General features: G+C 39.3%; 1 protein-coding gene across 10 annotated transcripts in view; it reads left to right on the top strand.

Moving 5' to 3' along the window:
* Nucleotides 1–19,654, top strand: part of NRF1 (nuclear respiratory factor 1) — a 133,827-nt gene that overhangs the window by 71,854 nt on the left and 42,319 nt on the right. For 8 of the 10 annotated variants that reach the window (XR_002645668.2, XM_022581250.2, XM_022581235.2 and 5 more), the window contains exons 6-9: nucleotides 9,246–9,404; nucleotides 10,428–10,625; nucleotides 11,687–11,788; nucleotides 18,262–18,419. Coding sequence is in view for 9 of the 10 variants with exons in the window: in XM_022581250.2 (XP_022436958.1) it covers nucleotides 9,246–9,404; nucleotides 10,428–10,625; nucleotides 11,687–11,788; nucleotides 18,262–18,419 (617 nt within the window). In the remaining variant the exon portion in view is untranslated. Of the gene's footprint in view, nucleotides 1–9,245; nucleotides 9,405–10,427; nucleotides 10,626–11,686; nucleotides 11,789–18,261; nucleotides 18,420–18,607; nucleotides 18,926–19,654 lie in introns of those variants that run through there. The other 2 variants (XM_089917408.1, XM_089917405.1) reach the window with 2 other exon arrangements.

The raw sequence follows: 19,654 nt of genomic DNA, 5'->3' as shown, positions 1-19,654 counted from the left end.
TGATCAATATTGGCAAGTCCCAGGGCTCTATCTGTGGTTTTTCTCCAAGTAATCTCATCCTGTCCTGTGAGCTTTATATCCCATCCGTATGCTATCTGTACCCCGGCTTATACCACTGTTAGATCTCCAGTACCTAACATGCCTGAAACAGAACCTTTGACTGCCCCCACTCTCCACTCCAAATGTGTTCCTCCCCTAGTATTCCTCATATCAGCTGATGGCACCACGGTCCATCTGGTTGCTCAAGTCCCAGCATAGGAGTATCCTTGGTTTTGCCCTCACTCCCCCACAAACCTCATCTAATTCATTAGCAAGTCATGTCATTTCATGTCTGAAATGTATTCTGAATCTGACCATTCTTCTCAGTTCCCATCACCACCCTTGCCCAAGCCTTTAGCATCTCATGCATGGACTGTTTACATTGATCAGTTCTATTGATCTCCTTTCTACTGCAGTCCACGCTCTACAGAGCCACCAGAGATTTTTTTAAAAACTTAAATCAGGTAATATCACCCTCTTGTTTAAGCCCTTTAATGGCTTTCCACTATTCCTAGAATCAAATTAGACTCTGCCATGGCCTCTGAGACCCTATATTAACCTGGCCTCTTTCAACCTCATTTCTCATTCTTCCCCTCAGTCACTGTGCTCTGGCCACACTCACCCTCTTTCTTCCTGTCAAACACTCCAAGCTCTTTCTTTTACTTTTTCTATTTCCTCTGCCTGAAACATTGTTTTCCCAACTCATTGCATGATTGACCTTATCTTATTCAAAGTCTAACTCAGATATCACCTCCTGAGACAAGCCTTTCTTGATTATCCCATCTAATGAAGCTTTCTCCTCACCACCAAGTTACAGCCTAATACATCCCCTATTTTATTGTCTTTGTAACACTTACCACTACCTGAAATTATCTTATTAACATTTATACTTCTGTGTGGTCTGTCTCTTCAGCTAGAATTGAGAGTAAGGGCTTAGTTCTGTTCTTCACTGCTGTCCAGTACAGCTGCCTGGCACCAGATAATATCTGTATTCTAAATGCAGTTGGCCCTCCGTATCCGTGGGCTCTGCATCTGTGGATTCAACTAGCCTCGGATTAAAAATATTGGGGGGAAAATATTGCAGAAAGTTCCAAAAAGCAAAACTTTTGTTTTGCTTTTTGTCCAATGCTTTGTTTTGTCCAATGATTTTTTAATGTTCCAGTGAAGATGTCAACTCTTTTCTCTCTCTCTCTTATTTTTCTCTTCTGTAGCTACTGTGTATTGGAAGGCACAACACTAAGTTCTTTACAGGAGTATCTCATTTAAACCTTGCTCTCCAATGTGAGAGAGAGAGAGAGAGAGTGTGTGTGTGTGTGTGTGTGTAATTTCTATTATAGTCAAGGAAGAAGAGCTCAGATATGGTCTGTAGCCATAAAGGACAACGTACGTTTAAGTGGACACCAATTCTAGAGTTGAAACCATATGGATAATTCATGACTTCCTTGAAGTGATAAAATTCCAGAATTATAAAAGTGCCCTGGAATAGAGATGGACTTTGGGTTAACCAGACAGCTCTGTTAATCATCTTACCTGCACTGAATGCTATGGAGATAGCTAATGTTTCTATTGATGACCCTAATTTACAAGTATAATTCCATATACAGTCCTAAGATGAGTTGTGAATCATCCAAAGAGAATAAATTATATTCAATATTGTTCTAAAGTTATGTGTCCCATTATTTTAATTCTTTACAAATTAGGAAGTTAGCTGGAAGATCTAGTCTTTAAATCCCTGTTCTACTACATAGTAGCCTTGGTTCTCAGTTTCATCTTATGAAAGTGAGAATAATACCTGCCCTCCTACCTTATGGAGTTGGAGGAAGAAAAAATGAGATGTTATATTGGAAAGTACTTTGAAAACTAAGGAATCACACAAAGGTATTATTACTAATTATTAATACTAGTTATATACGTTACCTATATTAACTTTTGAATAATCTGAACATACCATTTCTCACCCATTTTTCACTTAGAGAAAGTTAATGAACCTAGATTTTTTTTTTTTTTTGCTCAGCAGTGAAGTGGCCAATACAGGTCATAATGTATTAAAAAACTGAGGCACAAAGAGAGGAAGCAACCTATGAAGCAAGCTAGTGACAAACAAATAGAACTTAGGGTGGAGTCCATATTGGCAGTGCTTTCTTCTGCCTCTCTCTCTCCTCCTGCCCCCATTACTCTCTCTCCCTCTTTTTTTCAATGAAACTATACTGCCATCATCGCTCAGACTGAGTATCTCTGGTAATCTACACCGGACAGTTACTGTTGTAAAAGAATTTCTTGACTTGCTCCAGCAACTGTCAAAATTGTCTTTTGCAACAGGTTGAAGTTACATATAACATAGTATCTTAAATTCTGTGTGAGCTGAATGTCCTGATTCTTTCAGGAAGCAGCTCTGTAGTTGTGGTGTTTGTTGTGTTTTGCTTGTTGGTTTTTGGTTTTGATAAAAGTGCAATTCTATACGAGTAAATAAAATGTTTACCTGAAAAGCTTCTGTTTTTACTATTATAAATATATCTTGATTCTGAGAAAGTCTTTTTTGGTGTATGTGGTAAAAAACACATAGCTCTGCAGTATTTTTAGTGAAAAAATGAAAACTTGAATTTCTAGGCACCTTTAAGAATAGTGGCTAGTGGCTAGAACTTATCCCATTTCTGTCTGCCTCTTTTGTGTAAGAATTGAAGGAGGTTGAGAAAAGGCTTAGGAGAAGAAATCATTAATATGGTATAGATTCTGCAATCGCATTTACAATGAAATAATGAAGTCATCTTTTTCAGAGATTTTGAAAGCCAGGTCAGCAAAATTTTCTTGGATACTTCAGACCAGAGACCAGAGGATGGGCTAAATTGTGCTTCTCAAACTTCAATATGCATAGGAATCACCTGAGAGTCTTGTTTGTTTAAATGCAGATTGTGAATCAGTAGGACTGGAGTGGGACCTGAGATTCTGCCTTCTAACTTCTAGGTGATGCCAATGCTGCCGACTCACAGACTACACTTTTTTGTTTTTTTTTTAACCTCTCTATTGGAGTATAATTACTTTACAATGGTGTGTTAGTTTCTGCTTTATAACAAAGTGAATCAGCTGTACATATACATATATCCCCATATCTCCTCCCTCTTGCGTCTCCCTCCCACCCTCCCTATCCCACCCCTCTAGGTGGTTACAGAGCACTGAGCTGATCTCCCTGTGCCATGCGACTGCTTCCCACTAGCTATCTATTTTACATGTGGTAGTGTATATAAGTCCATGCCGCTCTCTCACTTCGTCCCAGCTTACCCTTCCCCCTCCCCATGTCCTCAAGTCCATTCTCTACGACAGACTACATTTTGAGTTAAAGGACTTGAATTGTTTCTTATAGAGTCTTTAAGCAATAATTATGATTTTGCTAGTGGAAAATCAGTTATGTTCTTTACCACATTTGAGTCCTATGGGAGTCTCTTGTTCTTGGGAGGTTGTTAATCTTTTTGGACTTTGTGTTAGAAGAGATCCAGGCAAAGAATATAATTATAGAAAAAATATCTCTGGAAAGACCAGTCCGGTATTACTGGTTAAAATCCACTCCTTTTCCCCCTCTCCCTTTCCTCTCCTCCCTTGAACTTATTGCCCTCCTGTTACTCTCACTGGGGCAATCTTCGTTGCTTTAATATTCCCTTGGAGTGATGATGCAACAGGATAGAAATTCTTTACAAGTTTTCAGGGGAAACCTTCAGAAGCACTCAACACAGCGACTGTTTCTTTGAAAGAAATTATTCACAGGCATTGACATGTTTTACTTAGAAAACATTCATCAGTTATCAGTTTAGGTTTTTTGAGTATTGTTTTGTTTTGAAAAAGCATAGATCTGGCCTCTTCTACCTAAAGAGTAGAAAATTATGCTAAGTGAAATATACCAAACACAAGGGACAAATATTTTGTGATTCCACTTACATGAGGTATCTAGAATGAGCAAATTCATAAAGACAAAGTAGAATAGATGTTACCAGCGGTTGGGGGAAGTAGAAATGGGGAATTATTGTTTAATAGGTACAGAGTTTTTGTTTGATGATGAATATTCATTCTGGAAATAGTGTTGATGGTTGTACAACATTGTGAATGTACTTAGTGCCACTGAATTGTACATTGTAAAAGGGTAAATTTCATGTTATGTATATTTTACTACAATTAAAAAAATTTTTTTTAAAGAAGAAGGGCTGGATAAAAAGTATTTAAATTAGTTCAGTGGTCCTTAAACTGGCTGCGCAGTAGAACCACCTGGGGAACTTAAAATCCTAGTGCCCAGGCCACACTCCAGACCAATTAAGTCAGAATCTTTGGGGATGAGATATAGGCTTCTGCAGTGTTTAAACTCCCCGGGCAATTCCAGTGTGCAGCCAACTTTGAGAACCACTGTTGTAGATCACAGTTCCCAGCTGTTTCTCCTACTGTTGTGTCAGAATCTATGTGCAGAGTAGGCTTTTCTTACTGTCAGAAATGATCAAAAAATGTTGATGTATATGATGCCATTCCACATTTTGTAAATTTTAGGTAAGCAGGATGAGATTAAGGGAATATAATAGAACGCAGCATATTTTGAGAGTAAAATAATTGAGGGGTATATTCAGGAATACCAAGAGCAGGGAGCACGCATATAAATTCCATATTCAGGACAGAACTAGATTAGGGAAAAGTAGTTGCATATTATATGACAGAATATCTAGAACAGATTAATATTTCTTTCAAATTAATAAGAAAATTAGAAAAATAAGCAAAGCATTACGAACAGTTGTAAAAAGGAAAAATAGTAAACATAAAAAGAGTCTCAGCCTCACTAGTAATGAAAATTAAATCATTTCCCTAACATCCGATGAGCCAAAATAAGAAAGCAGGGTAATTAAAAAATGTGAAGGCGACCCCTGGGGCTGCACGTGAACCCCCAGGCACCCTGTGGCCTCGAGGCAGCCAGCAGGCAGGGGTCAGGACCTGCCCCAGCCTAGAGGCTGTGGACAATATACAGGTGACAGAGCTATGCTCTCATTTCCTTTTGGAAGCAAAATGAAGGAAAAACATGAAAACAAATTAAAGATTTAAAGCTTTTTTTTTTTTTTTTAACGTGTGAAGGGAGGTTTTGAAATAATGGGTATTGTTCTGTACCATTGGTGGGAATAGGATTGACAAAGTCTTTTAGGAGGACAGTTAGGCAGTATCTATTAAAATGTTAAAATGCATATACACTTTAACCAGCAATTCCACTTTTCTGCTACAGAAATACTCACAGGTGTGTTCAAAGAAGCATGTACAAGCACTGTAAACAACCTAAAAGTTTACCAATAGGAGAATGGTTAAATAAAATGGAAAAATCTGTACTGTGGATACTAAGCAACTGTTTCTTTAAAAATGAGATTATTCTAGTTGTACTACCGTGAGAAGATCTCTATGGCAAAATGCTGAGTAGAAAAAGTTATACTAAAATATGTGAATACGTGTGTTTTCTTTCATCACATAAAACTGCCTTTCCAGCATGTATTTATGTAAATACATAGAATTTGGCCTGTACGAAAGGATGTTCATCAAATTGATGCCTCTGGACAGGTGACTAGATTGGGGAAGGGTAGATCAAAAGAGAGCTTTGACTTCATCTGTGTTATTTAAATTTTTATACAGAAGAGTACAACTAGGATAAGTAGCAGAAACTGACTAATCTGAGACTCCTTCAAAGAGAAGGTGGAAATTTTAAGAGCATTTTGATTAATGGGAGGGAGACAGTGTAATGGGTAGATGGGGTATGGAGATAGAGAAGCAGAAGTGTTGGCTTGAGAGAGGAGTGTCTTCATTGGCTGTCTCTTGAATTCTCTAATTTTATCTTTCCTTCCAAACTTGTTCTTCCCATGTTTCTATGGGAATGTGTTTTATGGGAAAATGCGATTAAGAGAAACCAGTGTTTCTGCTAGCACTACTACCGAACATGGGGATATAGGATTGGTGTTTCTAGTAAGGAAAGCCACTTTCATTATCTCTATGAACAGAGGTCAGTGGTACAAATAATTACCAAAAGTGAGCAAAAAAATCATTTTGCTTTTATTTTCTAATGCCCTTTAAATATCCATTTGAGTATGATTGGGACTGTCAACCTGGAAGTTCATAATTTTAAATTACAGTTATGAAGCCACAGTCCGAAAATTCTTCACTTTTCCTTCCCTGCTACATTGCTGTTTTCCTGTAGGGTATAGAAAACATCACCTTTCAATGTGGTTTGATTTTAGCTACCTTCTCTTTAAATCTGTTACATATTCTCTGATCTCTTCAGTAGATATGGAGTTGGCAAACATTTTGCTTTGAAAGGCCGTTTCTTGGTTACTGAACCTAAATGGACATCTGGAGCCTCAAAATTCCTCATCTCGGGTACATGCAGAGCAAAGAGAGAGGAAATGGGAGGAGAAGGGTACTTGGGAATATATAAGGATAAAGCATTGTTGGACAGCAAAGTAACAAAATTTACAAGTGGAAAATTTCTAGCATAGTAAGAAATATTGTTTCATTTTGGCCAGATTAAAACTTTCAGTTTTAGAAAATCTTTTTTTTAAACCATCTGTGATTTCCACATAATCTTTACTATTGATTGCCACTGGCATGAATTTAATATCTTTTTTCTTTGCTGAATGTGCCCTGGAAGGAGTGGTATTTTCTACTCTCTGCTGGTTTGAGGTGGGCTTACTGACCCACGCCAGGCACTTGAAGCCCATCTAGAGCCCTAAATTAGAATGAGAGGCTGGGAAAGCTTGTTGCAGCCCAATTAAAGGATAGCCGGAGAGGATAGGCTTTACCTTTGCTGATCCTGTTGATTGTCTCCCCTGCGGATTAAAGACAAACCTTCCTTAACAAGCGCATTGAGTAGCTTGGGTTTCCAAAACTCTCCAGGACCAGTAATTAATCCAACTGGTAATGAGAGCACAGTGCTGAATTCTGGAAAGGAATCATTTAACTCTTTCTATACTGGACAGCTCATTTACCCTTATTAATATCCCTTTATTAGCACTAGTTATTCGGGACAGTATGAAAATAGTCTGGTGGAAAATTGCTTCTTTCAGTGAAGTCACATTATCTTTGCACTTAAAAGCAAAGATTGTCCTTCATCTCTAAACTGTGCAGTCTTGAAAAGTTAACTTTTGTAGTAGAAAGTGCTTTTTGCCTCTTGTTTGATGTAGGGGCAAATTTTGTACAGTTGATAGTTAGTACTTTAAAGAGCTAAGATCTGACTCTGAATTAGAACTTATTAATTTCACTCTGGGCCCATTTTTTTAACTTAATGAGGTTTTTGCCTGTGGAAGTAACCTTTCCTTTGTGCTGCTTCCGTTTCTCCTGCCTCTCATATTAGCCTCTACTGTCTTCTTTCTGGGGCTTTGAAACATTTCCCATCCAGAAATTCTAGCACATAAAACATCTTTTAAAAACTTTCATTTTTTGTTAATTTAGAGTTATTTGGCCTTCTTATTTCATTATCTCCTCACTCTGCTGGGCGTGGATATAAAGAACTCTCCTTTTGGAGAGTGGTAATGGGATTAAAAGAAAGAGGAAGACTTATAAAAGTCTGTGGTATGAGTTTATTTTGTTTATGCATCTGAGAAAGCTATTATTTCTTTATATGAAGAAATATAAATATTGTGTGTGAGGACTAAGCCTTTTCCTTCTCTATATAACTGAGGCTAGAAAAAGACACTCCCAAGAAGCCAGGATAAAGGGAAAAATGACTTTGAGATGCACTTTCTTAAAATAACTGAAGAAGTGACCTCATGAGCCAGCTGATAGCCTGGGTTTGCAAATGGATACATTTCTGTTAGCCTGCTGCTTGATGCCACAGAGCCAAATATATAACGGAGTGTATAATACCCTATCCTGCAGGCAGGGGACTGTCTGGGAGATGGGGGGTACTTAGAAGGAGGTGAAATGGCAGGCTTGGGGCAAGAATTAACGACGTAAGTACAGTCAGCAAGAACTATCTTTATTAGGTAAACATTACTGATTTGGTTTCATGCTCCCCTGTTATGTACTAATTTCCGTCATCTTCTGGTAAAATAGTATTTAAATGAGAACACTTGATATTTAAATAGGCTCTTTAATACAAGTTTTGCTGTACTCATTATCTCATTAATACTTAAGTATTGCCATTTCTATTTTTTTTCTTTCTCTGTTTTACGGCTACAAGCCCGTGTCCTTGCGTGTGACTCATGCTAAAAATGTCCTCTCCTTTTGGTCTTAAGAGGCACTATGAGTGTGTTCTTAGATGAAGGATGCTGCTTATCTCTGGTATACTATAGACCACCAGGTTCAAAGGAAAGCAGTAGGTCTGAGGAGGAAGATTATAACTTGATAAACTGCTTCTCTTGCCAAAAATCATTGTCAGCAATTGAGAATATTCACAAAGTAGGCTCCCCTTCTCCCCCAGTATACACACACAGCGTGGTTACCATGCCAGGAGATAAAGAAAGGTAGTTGTTCCTGTGGTTTAACATCTGCCTGGTCTGGATTTGATTTGTAAAATAAATTTGAATGAAATTCATTAAGATCAACACATGCTTCATTACGTATATCTATATGTCAGACTCATAGACATTGGACTATCTTACTAGAAACTTTTTAGAAGAGTTTTAGGGTTATTTTCCCTTTTTATTAAGTAAAGCCCATTTATTTTCATATATTTTGTGACCAATCATGTTACCAAACTCTCACTGTTTATAGTAGTTTTTTCATTTTATTCTCTGGGGATTTCCAGATACACAGTCATACCATTTACAAATAGTGGTGATTTTATCTGTTCGTCACCTCTTGTTTCTCTCATCTAATTGTTCTGATTACTACCTCCAGAACAACATGTTGAAGGCATGTTGACCTTGACACCATAAATGCATGGACGTTCTAGAAGGGAAATAAGCTATAGCATCAATAGTACCTTAGGGGGCGGAAATCAAACATGGGGGCAGATATTCTTGATCTTATAGGAGCAAGTGTATGAAATACAGCTTAAGATGTACTTTACCGACATATGTGTAATTCTCCATCACCCATGGAGCTATAGTGACCTATGAGAAACAGACGGTTCTCACAGTCACATTTTGGGGCTCTCCATAACCCTCCAGGAAGGCTCTCTTTTATAATCTTAGAATTTGTTGGGAGGCACAAACACATCCCAGACGTCTTTCATGACTACTGATGACCACACTCTTGTTTTCCAGGCCCAGCTTCGGGCGTTTATTCCAGAGATGCTGAAGTACTCCACAGGTCGGGGAAAACCAGGCTGGGGTAAAGAAAGCTGCAAGCCCATCTGGTGGCCTGAAGATATCCCATGGGCAAACGTTCGGAGCGATGTCCGCACAGAAGAGCAAAAGCAGAGGGTGAGGGTTCCTCTGGCCTGAGTTTCCTATTGCTTTTCCATTCTGAATCAACCACCTCATTTTTGTTATTCTACTTCTTATGCTATAAAGTCTAAAAACATTTGTGTAATAGTCAAACCTATCCCCCAAAAGAGGTTTGATATTCTCTGATTTATAGCCTTTCCCATTCATCACTCCATCACTGTAAAGACTTGGGATGGCTCTGTGAATTTACACTTCTCTCTACATAGTTGCCTTTTGGAGCAGTTTTAATTTTATAAGGTGCTTGGAAAAACTAACGAAACTTGAAGTAAAAGGTATTAATCACTTTGAAGACTTGAAATGTCCTTATTTCTGATTAGCAAGCATCACTGTTGAAAATATAAATATAGAGAGATGTGAAGTTAGTGAAGTCTGCTGATAATGAAACTTATTTTAAAAAAGAAGAAAGACTAAACCAGGTGTCCTCCCTTACTTGTTCTGCATATTCATTTTTTTCAGTTAGCTTTAAAAATCTACTGAGGATCTCAAATAAAGGGACTTCCCTGGTGGTCCAGTGGTTAAGACTCCACACTCCCAATGCAAGGGGCCCGGGTTCGATCCCTGGTCAGGGAACTAGGTCCCTCATGCTGCAACTAAGAGCCCACATGCCACAACTGAAGATCCCACATGCTGCAACGAAGATCCCGCATGCCGCAACAGCAGACCCGGCACAACCAAATAAATAAATAAATATTTTTTAAAATCTTAAATAAAATTCTTGACGAAAGAGTAACCTTCTTCTGTGAGAAGTTTAACAGTTGGCCTCAGGAAAACCCAAAAGTTAAACCCGACTTTGATCAGGAAGGAAACCAGTGTGAAATTGTTGGTACTTGGTGCTGAATTTCTTTATGTCCAAATCGGTCCGTGGGAAATAATCCTGAGAGAGTTACTCCATGCAAGTTTGGTTTGGTTTGATAAATAAGCAGCTGCTTATTCCACAGTAGAACTGAATAACCAACATTCTTTGTGACTTAATGTGCTTTTCTGGTCTTTTGATGACAGGTTTCATGGACCCAGGCACTACGGACCATAGTTAAAAACTGTTATAAACAGCATGGGCGGGAGGACCTTTTGTATGCTTTTGAAGATCAGCAAACACAAACACAGGCCACAACCACACACAGTATAGCCCATCTTGTACCATCACAGACTGTAGTCCAGACCTTTAGTAACCCTGATGGCACTGTCTCGCTTATCCAGGTGAGTAAACCTTCTGGTTACCAGATTGTGATTTCTGAGGCAGATCAGTGGGCACCTACCTCACCTCAGACTGGAGAAAGTTGTCTTTTTTTTTTTTTTTTTTTTTTTTTTAATTTATTTATTTTTGGCTGCGTTGGGTCTTCATTGCTGTGTGCTGGCTTTCTGTAGTTGCAGCGAGTGGGGGCTACTCTTTGTTGTGGTGCGTGGGCTTCTCATTGTGGTGGCTTCTCTTGTTGCGGAGCATGGGCTCTAGGCGCACGGGCTTCAGTAGTTGTGGCACGTGAGCTCAGTAATTGTGGCTCGCATGCTCTAGAGCACAGGCTCAGTAGTTGTGGCACGTGGGCTCAGTAGTTGTGGCTTGTGGGCTCTAGAGCTCAGGCTCAGTAGTTGTGGCACACGGACTTAGTTGCTCTGTGGCATATGGGATCTTCCCAGACCAGGTCTCAAACCTGTGTCCCCTGCATTGGCAGGCGGATTCTTAACCACTGCACCACCAGGAAAGCCCAAGAAAGTTGTCTTTATATAAATTCTTGTATTAATTTTATACAGCTCCCCAAGATCTTCCTACCTGAACTCTATTTTTTGAATAATATTTTAAATTGTTTGCATTTTGCTAAATACAAAGCTATAGATAGCATTTCTAGACATTTCCAAATCAAAGCACTGTAAAAATGGCTTCTTTTTTTTTTTTACCATTTCACTCTCTCAGTGGCCAGGAAATATTCCTTCTGAATTACCACTTCTGAGGTGAAACGTAATTTGTTGGTAGATAGAGGGAGCGTCTAAAATTCAGATTGGGGAGAGAGTAGAAAGTTGGTTGACTGACACTGGGCACCAATGATGAAACATGATGGCTTCTCATAGTGACTTATATGGTTGAAGTAAAACTCTGAAACTCATGTTAGTGTCTGAGATGTGATTTTAGTAATTCATTTCATATTACAAGGCATATTAGTCATTACCTCTGCTGAATTTGGGATTATCTGAATCTTAACTTCTGAGTAAAGGAGAGGTTGAAGGATCCATCCACTGACACATCACTTTCCATATTTTTTCTTTAGGTTGGTACAGGGGCAACAGTAGCCACATTGGCTGATGCTTCAGAATTGCCAACCACAGTCACTGTTGCCCAAGTGAATTATTCTGCTGTGGCTGATGGAGAGGTAAGAAAGGATTCTGTCTGTTTCCACTTAAATACTCAAATGTATAGGTGAGGGAGAGGGGGGGTCCAGAAGATGAAGAGACTGTAAGTAGCCTACACGTCTGTAGCATTGTTTTATTTAAACCGTTTAAGACATCACACCATGTCAGTTTTGTGAAGTAGCTTACTCTGTGTATGTTAATTATAACAATCAAAATTTATGGATCCTTATGATTCAGGCATAACTGTCAGGAACTTACAATTGTATATTTGTAACATAGGATTTAGTACTTTTAAGCTGTGAATCCCAAAGAATTTAATCTTTGGACTTTATGAAAAAAATTAGATCATTAAAACTAAAGCTGACTAAAACATTCTTTGAAGGGGTATATATATTTGTAAATCAGTAGACATGATTTATTGCATTTTAAATGAGCCTTTGAAAAGACTTCACAAGAAAGTCCTTTCCTGGGAATTCCCTGGAGGCCCAGCGGTTAGGACTCGGCCATAGCGCTTTCACTGCTGTGGCCTGAGTTCAATCCCTGGTCGGGGAACTAAGATCCCACAAGCTGCGTGGCACGGCCAGGAAAAAAAAAAAAAAAAAAAAAAAAAGGAACAGGAAAATCCTTCCCTATCAAAACTGAGATAATTATGGGATGTTAACTTAAAGGAAGGTAGCTAACCTTTATTGACACTCGGTAAACTAAGCACTCCTCAACCCTAGGAAGTATAGGTTCTGTTATCATCTTTGCTTTATACGTGATGAAACTGAAAGGTTAGGTGACTTGCCCAAAGGCACAGTGTAAGTGTTGAAGCTGGGTAACGCAATTAGAAAAATGTTGTCTAAGCTCTGAGCCATTAGTGAAGTTCAGGAAAGGGTTCATTAAGTCACTGTGGACTTTTCACCTAAAGGTTATACTTCTGAAATTTGAAAAATAGTCAACAAATGTCAAAGAGCAATATCAGAAATAAAGCTAAAAATATTATCTCACCCTTGTTCAAAACCATGGAATATTTCCACTCAGAACACCACAAAATCACTATCATTTGTGCATCTCAGGAAAGGGAGAGAACTGATACAGGGTCATGGCTAGCAAGGTGAAGAGAAATACAGCAGGCTCCTGTCAGCCAGCATGTGTTGAGCCCCCCGCTGTGCTGCAGTTGAGGTGTTAGATATGTAGCGCTGATTTACACAGGAACCCTGCTCTCAGGGAGAGAGAAGCATCTGCATAAATGAACTGTGGTTCCTGCTGTCAGAGAGGCTGCAAAGTGGTCTGTAGCTTCAAGAGAGAGTGTTTCCAGTGAGGGAGCCTGGGAAGGTTTGGGGCAGGAGCTACCCTTTGCTGTTCCAGTATAGAAAGGTAGAAGTCAACAGATTTACTTTTAAAGGTATATAAACATCATGAAAGAGAATGGATTAGCTGAGGGGAAAATTCGTCAGTCCCCAAACACTAAAACTAGAGGACAGACACTCCTTGAAGTGTGAAAGAGGTAGCAAAGACAGTGGTGGGTACATTTATGGGATTTGTTACTTTTTACTTTTTGACTCAGTCAAAGTTATTTAGGCATCTCCCTACTGAATGTTTCCTGGGTACTCTTTTAAAGAAGGTAACTTTGAGTTGCTTAAACACTTCTCTAGAGACTAATTCTTTGAAACCCATTTTACAGAATAACTTCACACAACCAATGTATCCAAAAGTTCATGGAAAATATGAAGGATACAAAAATCTTAGTCACATATCTATGGCTTTTCCAGCACACTGATGTCGTTTTAAAGTCATCGTGTGGAAGTGTGTGCATGATACATACAAATAACCTGTTGGTTAATACCCAGATTCAGTCAGATTAAAAAAATTCTAACCCCACACTTACAATGAAACAAAAATATGAAGAAAAGAAGCATAGGTTATCTCAGAAAGTGGCAAAATGTTTTAGAATCTATAGTTTGCTTCTATGTGCCTTCTGATTAGATGTTGACATGGTTGTCAGCATCTTAGTTTTGAGCTATGAGAACTGTAAGTAGAATATCTCACTGACTTGGGACAGATAAGACCATATCAAGCCAACAAAGCATTGCATCAGGTGCCTCAGTAGAAACATCCTACTGCCTGTATGTAGCATTGTTTCTCCAAGGAACAGAAAGTTATTTACAAAAATAAGCAATACCTATACTTCTGGAAGTTTTAAGGTTATTTTGTTATCCTAGCCTTGCCAGTGAGAGCTCTTACATTAGATCATACTGCATTTAACATCCAGTTAGTTGCAATTGGTTACATTTTTAAGAAGGACCTTCTGTGGGCCTGTCTCTGCTGGTAATAAAATGGTCTCCCAACTCTGAGTACCCTGTGTGCTGAGAATATCGAATAATCTGAGTAGTTATAAAGAAACCAAAAGAATCTCTAACCTAATGCAACTTAAAACTAATTAGGGACACAGAACAAATTACATAAACATTTAGAAATGAATAAGGAAAGAATTTCAAAATAATATGAAATAAACTATATATATTGATTTCAAAATACACAATTTCCATTTTGATGGCATATTTACAGTACAAATGGATTTGAGAATTCTGTGGTAAGACCACCAGTTGGTATGGGTGATATTAATTGCATTATGTGTCAGAAAAATTGAAATTTGAAAGAGAAACGATATCTGATAATAGTAGGACATGTGCTTCTGTTAGAAGAAGAAACCAAAGTACAGAGACATTAGAGACATGAATTTTAAACTGAACCATCAACACATGTAACAGTTTTGAAGTAGCACGGCTTATTTTAGGTGGGTTTTTTTTGAATATCAATTTATGAATATCAGTTGAATATCAGTTTATTTGAAATATAGGTATGCTGAAGAGCAAGTAGGGAGATCTGAATAAAGGAACATGTTCTTCATCTATCCATTAAGTACATGCTTTCTGAACCCTGTGCCAGACACTATGTATACTATAGGTAGAGGAGAGTAAAGACCATTCTTGGGCTTCCCTGGTGGCGCAGTGGTTGAGAGTCCGCCTGCCGATGCAGGGGACACGGGTTCGTGCCCCGGTCCGGGAAGATCCCACATGCTGCGGAGCGGCTGGGTCCGTGAGCCATGGCTGCTGAGCCTGCGCGTCCAGAGCCTGTGCTCCGCAACGGGAGAGGCCACAACAGTGAGAGGCCCGCGTACTGGGGAAAAAAAAAAAAAAAAAAAAACCATTCTTGCTCTTAAGGAGCACATAGGTAGGTGGTAGAGAAAAACACATCAGAGAAAATGGCAATCAGATAAGGATCTAGTAGAAGCAAGCCCAGGGTACTGTGGAACCCAGAGGAGAGGTCCTGAGCCTTGGACTATAGGGAGTTGTCTTTAAGTGGAGTTGTCTTGGCTCTAATCTCACCTGAGCTCAGACTAGAGGGGTGAACAGGAAGCAAAGGATGGGAGTTGTGTTCCTCTCAAAGGGAGCATCACATGCAGTGCATCACAGTGTGAAAGTGTGGAAAAGCCAAGGTGGTTCACGGTAGCCAGAGAGACAAGGACAGCCACAGTTTGAAGGGCCTCACTCTAGTGGGTCTCTCTCAGAAAAGCACAGAAGCTAACTGTACATCCTCTGAATATCTTTCCCTTCTAGAGTTTGTGGCCTTTCTCTGGGACATGGTGACATCCAGGCATAGATAACCACACAGTGGCTCCCAAAAGATGGAAAGGGAGCACAGCAAGAGCTCAAGCAAACACAACTCTAAAGCACTGAGACTCAAGAATAGGAAATTCCAAAGAAGCGTTAACACCTAAGCTGATTTATTTATTACCTGTCATTACTCTGAATAGAAATCTCTTCATCTGCTTCTTCCCACTTCTCCACCCTTTACCACCATCCATTAATCTTTTGTGCCACAAATTTAACTTCCTTAAAGTATACTGTGTATGGCAACATTCTAATACCATTTTCACTACAAATATAGCTGTAACCGAATGTATATGTATTAAGTTGCTGCCGTAGAGTATGAGTACTTGAGAGAGCTGCACTAGGCCATACTCGGCAGTGGGATGGGCAGAAATATAGAGGGGCAGATCTGGAAAGAGGAAAATGCTACAGGGCTGGCCAGCTTCAGCTGGTGTTCTGAGTGGAATCATCAACCATCTATGGATTGGCAGTGTAACTTGCCATCTAAAGTGGCGTTGTTTGCAGTGATGCTCATTGGAATAATGAGATCAAAGAGGTAATACCTTAAGAAGCAAGAGTTTCGTGAATTCCTGAGTGGGCAACTTTGCAGCTCTACAGGAAGGAAGTAGGGTATCTCTGGCTCTTAATGTTGGGCCCTGAAGGCTTGCTGGCACAGCCCACTGTCTATAAGAACTCAGGGCAAATACTAATGTAGCTCAAAGGAATGTCTCATTCTCTGGGGAGCTTTTGACAAACATTTGGAGGAGCACTGTGACAATCCAAGTATAGCAATAGAGCCAAAGCGGGAGGCATTTTATTTTATTTTATTTTAAATTTTGTTTATTTTATTTTTGGCTGTGTTGTGTCTTCGTTGCTGTGCATGGGCCTTCTCTAGTTGCGGTGGGCGGAGCCATTCTTCGTTGTGGTACGCGGGCTTCTCATTGCGGTGGCTTCTCTTGCTTGTGGAGCACGGGCTCTAGGCGCGTGGGCTTCAGTAGTTGTGACACGTGGGCTCAGTATTGTGGCTCGTGGGCTCAAGAGCGCAGGCTCAGTAGTTGTGGGGCTTGGGCTTAGTTGCTCCGCGGCATGTGGGATCTTCCTGGACCAGGGCTCGAACCTGTGTCCCCTGCATTGGCAGGTGGATTCTTAACCATTGCGCCACCAGGGAAGTCCCGCGGGAGGCATTTTAAGTATCTGTGTCTCCTAGAGCTTGTGACACTTTCTTTGGGACACAGTAACATGAAGGCACAAGTTTACCACTCACTGGGCCCCAGAAAGAGCTCCAGTAAACACAGCTAACATCCTGAGACCTGAGTCTGTAGAAATAGTATACGTGAGCTGCTTGATTTATCACCTACCGTATTTTAGAATAAAAACTGCTTTCACTACCCCTGTTGCTTTTTGGTTTTGGGTGGAGGGGTGGGGGCGGGGGGCGAGGGGATACTTAACCAGTATTTATTGAGCAAAATGGACTGAAGTAGCTAGATTCAGGTATCCAGGACTGAAAAAAAATCTCTAAATGGCAAAGCATTATACTAAAGTCAGTGGTTCTCAACCCGGGGCAACCCCTGTACCCCTCAGAGAGGACATTTGGCAATGTCTGGAGATATTTTTGATTATCATGACTGTGGAGGATGTATTAGCATCTACCGGGTAGAAACCAAGGATGCTGCTAAACATCCTACAATCCACAGGACAGACCTCACAACAAAGAATTATTTAACCCAAAATGTTAATAGTGCTATTGTTGACAAACCCTGTTCTAGATCTAGAAAAGCTGAATTCTAATCTACTCTATATAACCAGATAGTATGTTTTTGTTTGTTTGTTTTGTTGCTTGTTTCGTTTCTTCATAATTCCTCCCCAGTAAAAGAAAAGCAGGTTTTGCTACATTAAAAAAATTGTTTACTGAATTTGGCAGTTTCCATCAAAAATAAAAATACAAAATAATTTTGATATATAATTCCACTTCTAGGAATTTACTCAGTAAGTAGACTCACATAAACTATACAAAGTAGTGTATAACGATATTCATCACAGTACTGTTTGTAATAGCAAAACACTGGAAACTACCTAAATGCCCATTAAAAGATGTCTGGTTAAGTAAATCATGGTGTATCCATATAATATAATGCTTATGCAGCCATTATTATGAATCATGAATGAGTGAAGCAGTTTGATACATTCCAAAGTAAAATCATTTCAGAGCTGTATTGTTTATGAAAAAAAGCAAGGTACAAAAAGCATGTAGCAAGTACTGCCATTTTTCTTGAGTGTGTGTATGTGTATGTGTAAATATGCTTGCATATCAAGAGAATATCCCTGCAAAGATGCATGAGAAATAGAGAAATAGGTAACAACAGTGGCCTTTGGGTAAAGGGTCTGGAGTACTGGCATTATATTCCCTTTGGTACAGTTTGAATTTTTTTAGAATTATACTTATGATTTATTCAGAAACTTTTAATTTTAGAATAGGTACTATATTGATATGACTCAGATATTTCAAAATTTATGTAAAAGGATGCAATGGAAAATCTTCTTTCTGCCTTCTATCCAACCTATTCCCACAACTCCTCCCTCTGCACACACTGAGGAAAATATTTTCAATGGTTTCTTTTGTGTTCTTCCAGAGTCTTTTTACGCAAATATAAGCAAATTCAAATATATATTCTAATACCCCCCTTTTTAACACCAAAGATATGCTAAAAACCCTGTTCTATATGTTGTAATTCATGTTAATTTAAAAGTATGTATGTATTTGGCTGAGCACATAGCAGTTTTTTAGAAAAATGACTTTTAAAAATCATAATCCTTTTCTGAGTTTTATTTTTTAACTATCATGTCCTTTTCTGCCTCAGGTGGAACAAAATTGGGCCACGTTACAAGGAGGTGAGATGACCATCCAGACGACACAAGCATCAGAGGCTACCCAGGCAGTGGCATCATTGGCAGAGGCTGCAGTGGCAGCTTCTCAGGAGATGCAGCAGGGAGCCACAGTCACCATGGCACTCAACAGGTGGAGGCAGGGGTGGGCGATAAAAGAGGAGGTCGAATCTGTCCCTGTATACAGATGTAAAGAGAAATGTTGTACCTCAGTTTGTCACAATTGGCATTTGGAACTTAATACTCTTAACCCATAGGATACTGTAAGTTGTTTTATAATCAGCCCTCACCTACTGCATTCCCATCCTATCCCATCCCCAGCAACCAGTCCAGCCCGACTTCCAGCTCAAGCCTTCTGGTCAAGGGACATGGGTCCCTTTTGCTTTATCCTATTCTGTGCTCCTTAACAGACCAAAAGCAGCAAGATGTAAGTACTTTGTGTTTTTAAAGGGACCAAAGGATGTAATAAAAAATCAAGAAGCTTCAGGATTGATTTTCCTTTTATCCTACTAAGAAACTGCTTTTTGTTATGGCTATTAATCCATGTTTTAGCTGGTCAGGAGCTGACTTTACTGACTTTCAGGAAGTTTGTTTCCCTTGCTTATCAGTGACTTCGAAATAAAATAAGTTTTGGATTATTGGGAGAAACTGAATTTTTTTTCTTCAGATATGTTTAGGAAGGATACTGCAGAATGGAATACTCTAGTAAGAGGTAATTTCCAAAACTAATTGTTTTGTTCCGTGCTTGGTTCCTTCTATTCGTTGTTGACAGAAAAAAATCATCCCCATATTCTTCTTCTTCTTGTTCATTGCTTACACAATTTTATTTTCAATGGACCCAGACCTTTTAACTAATGGTTAAAGAGTGTGTGCTTTGAAGCCAGGCTACTTGGGTTTGAATCCCAGCTAGTAATCACTTACTAGCTGTTTGACCTTGGGTGATTTACTTGAGCTCAATGCCAAGGCTTTCCTCTATGTAAAATGGTGGGGGTGGGGTAAAAACAGTGCCTACTTTGTAGGAGTGCTGTGAGAATGGGAAAAGTCAATGCATGTGAAATCCTTAGTTCAGTGCCCAGCATATGGTAAGGTTGCTGTTAACATTATGTGCAGCAGCTGTTAGCCTCAAATAGTCTTTGAACTCTTGCGACATGCCAGCACTCTACTGGGTAAGGCTGTAAATAAAGAATGCTCTAAGATATAATGTCTGCCTTAAAAGAAATCATACTGCGAATGGGGAGATTGATTTAAGTAAAACACTTAGCAAACATATTACTCAGAGTGTAATTTACTGTCCAAATGTGTGGTGTAGACTATGAACATAGTAGGAATTCAGAGTAAGGGGATCACTTCCCCCAAAATATAAAAATC

The sequence above is a fragment of the Delphinapterus leucas genome, chromosome 9, assembly GCF_059928025.1.
Source record: "Delphinapterus leucas isolate spDelLeu-1000000601 "Yukka" chromosome 9, BTC_Dleu_Yukka2, whole genome shotgun sequence".
NCBI classification, from domain to species: domain Eukaryota; kingdom Metazoa; phylum Chordata; class Mammalia; order Artiodactyla; family Monodontidae; genus Delphinapterus; species Delphinapterus leucas.
This window is presented reverse-complemented; position numbering and strand designations above follow the sequence as displayed.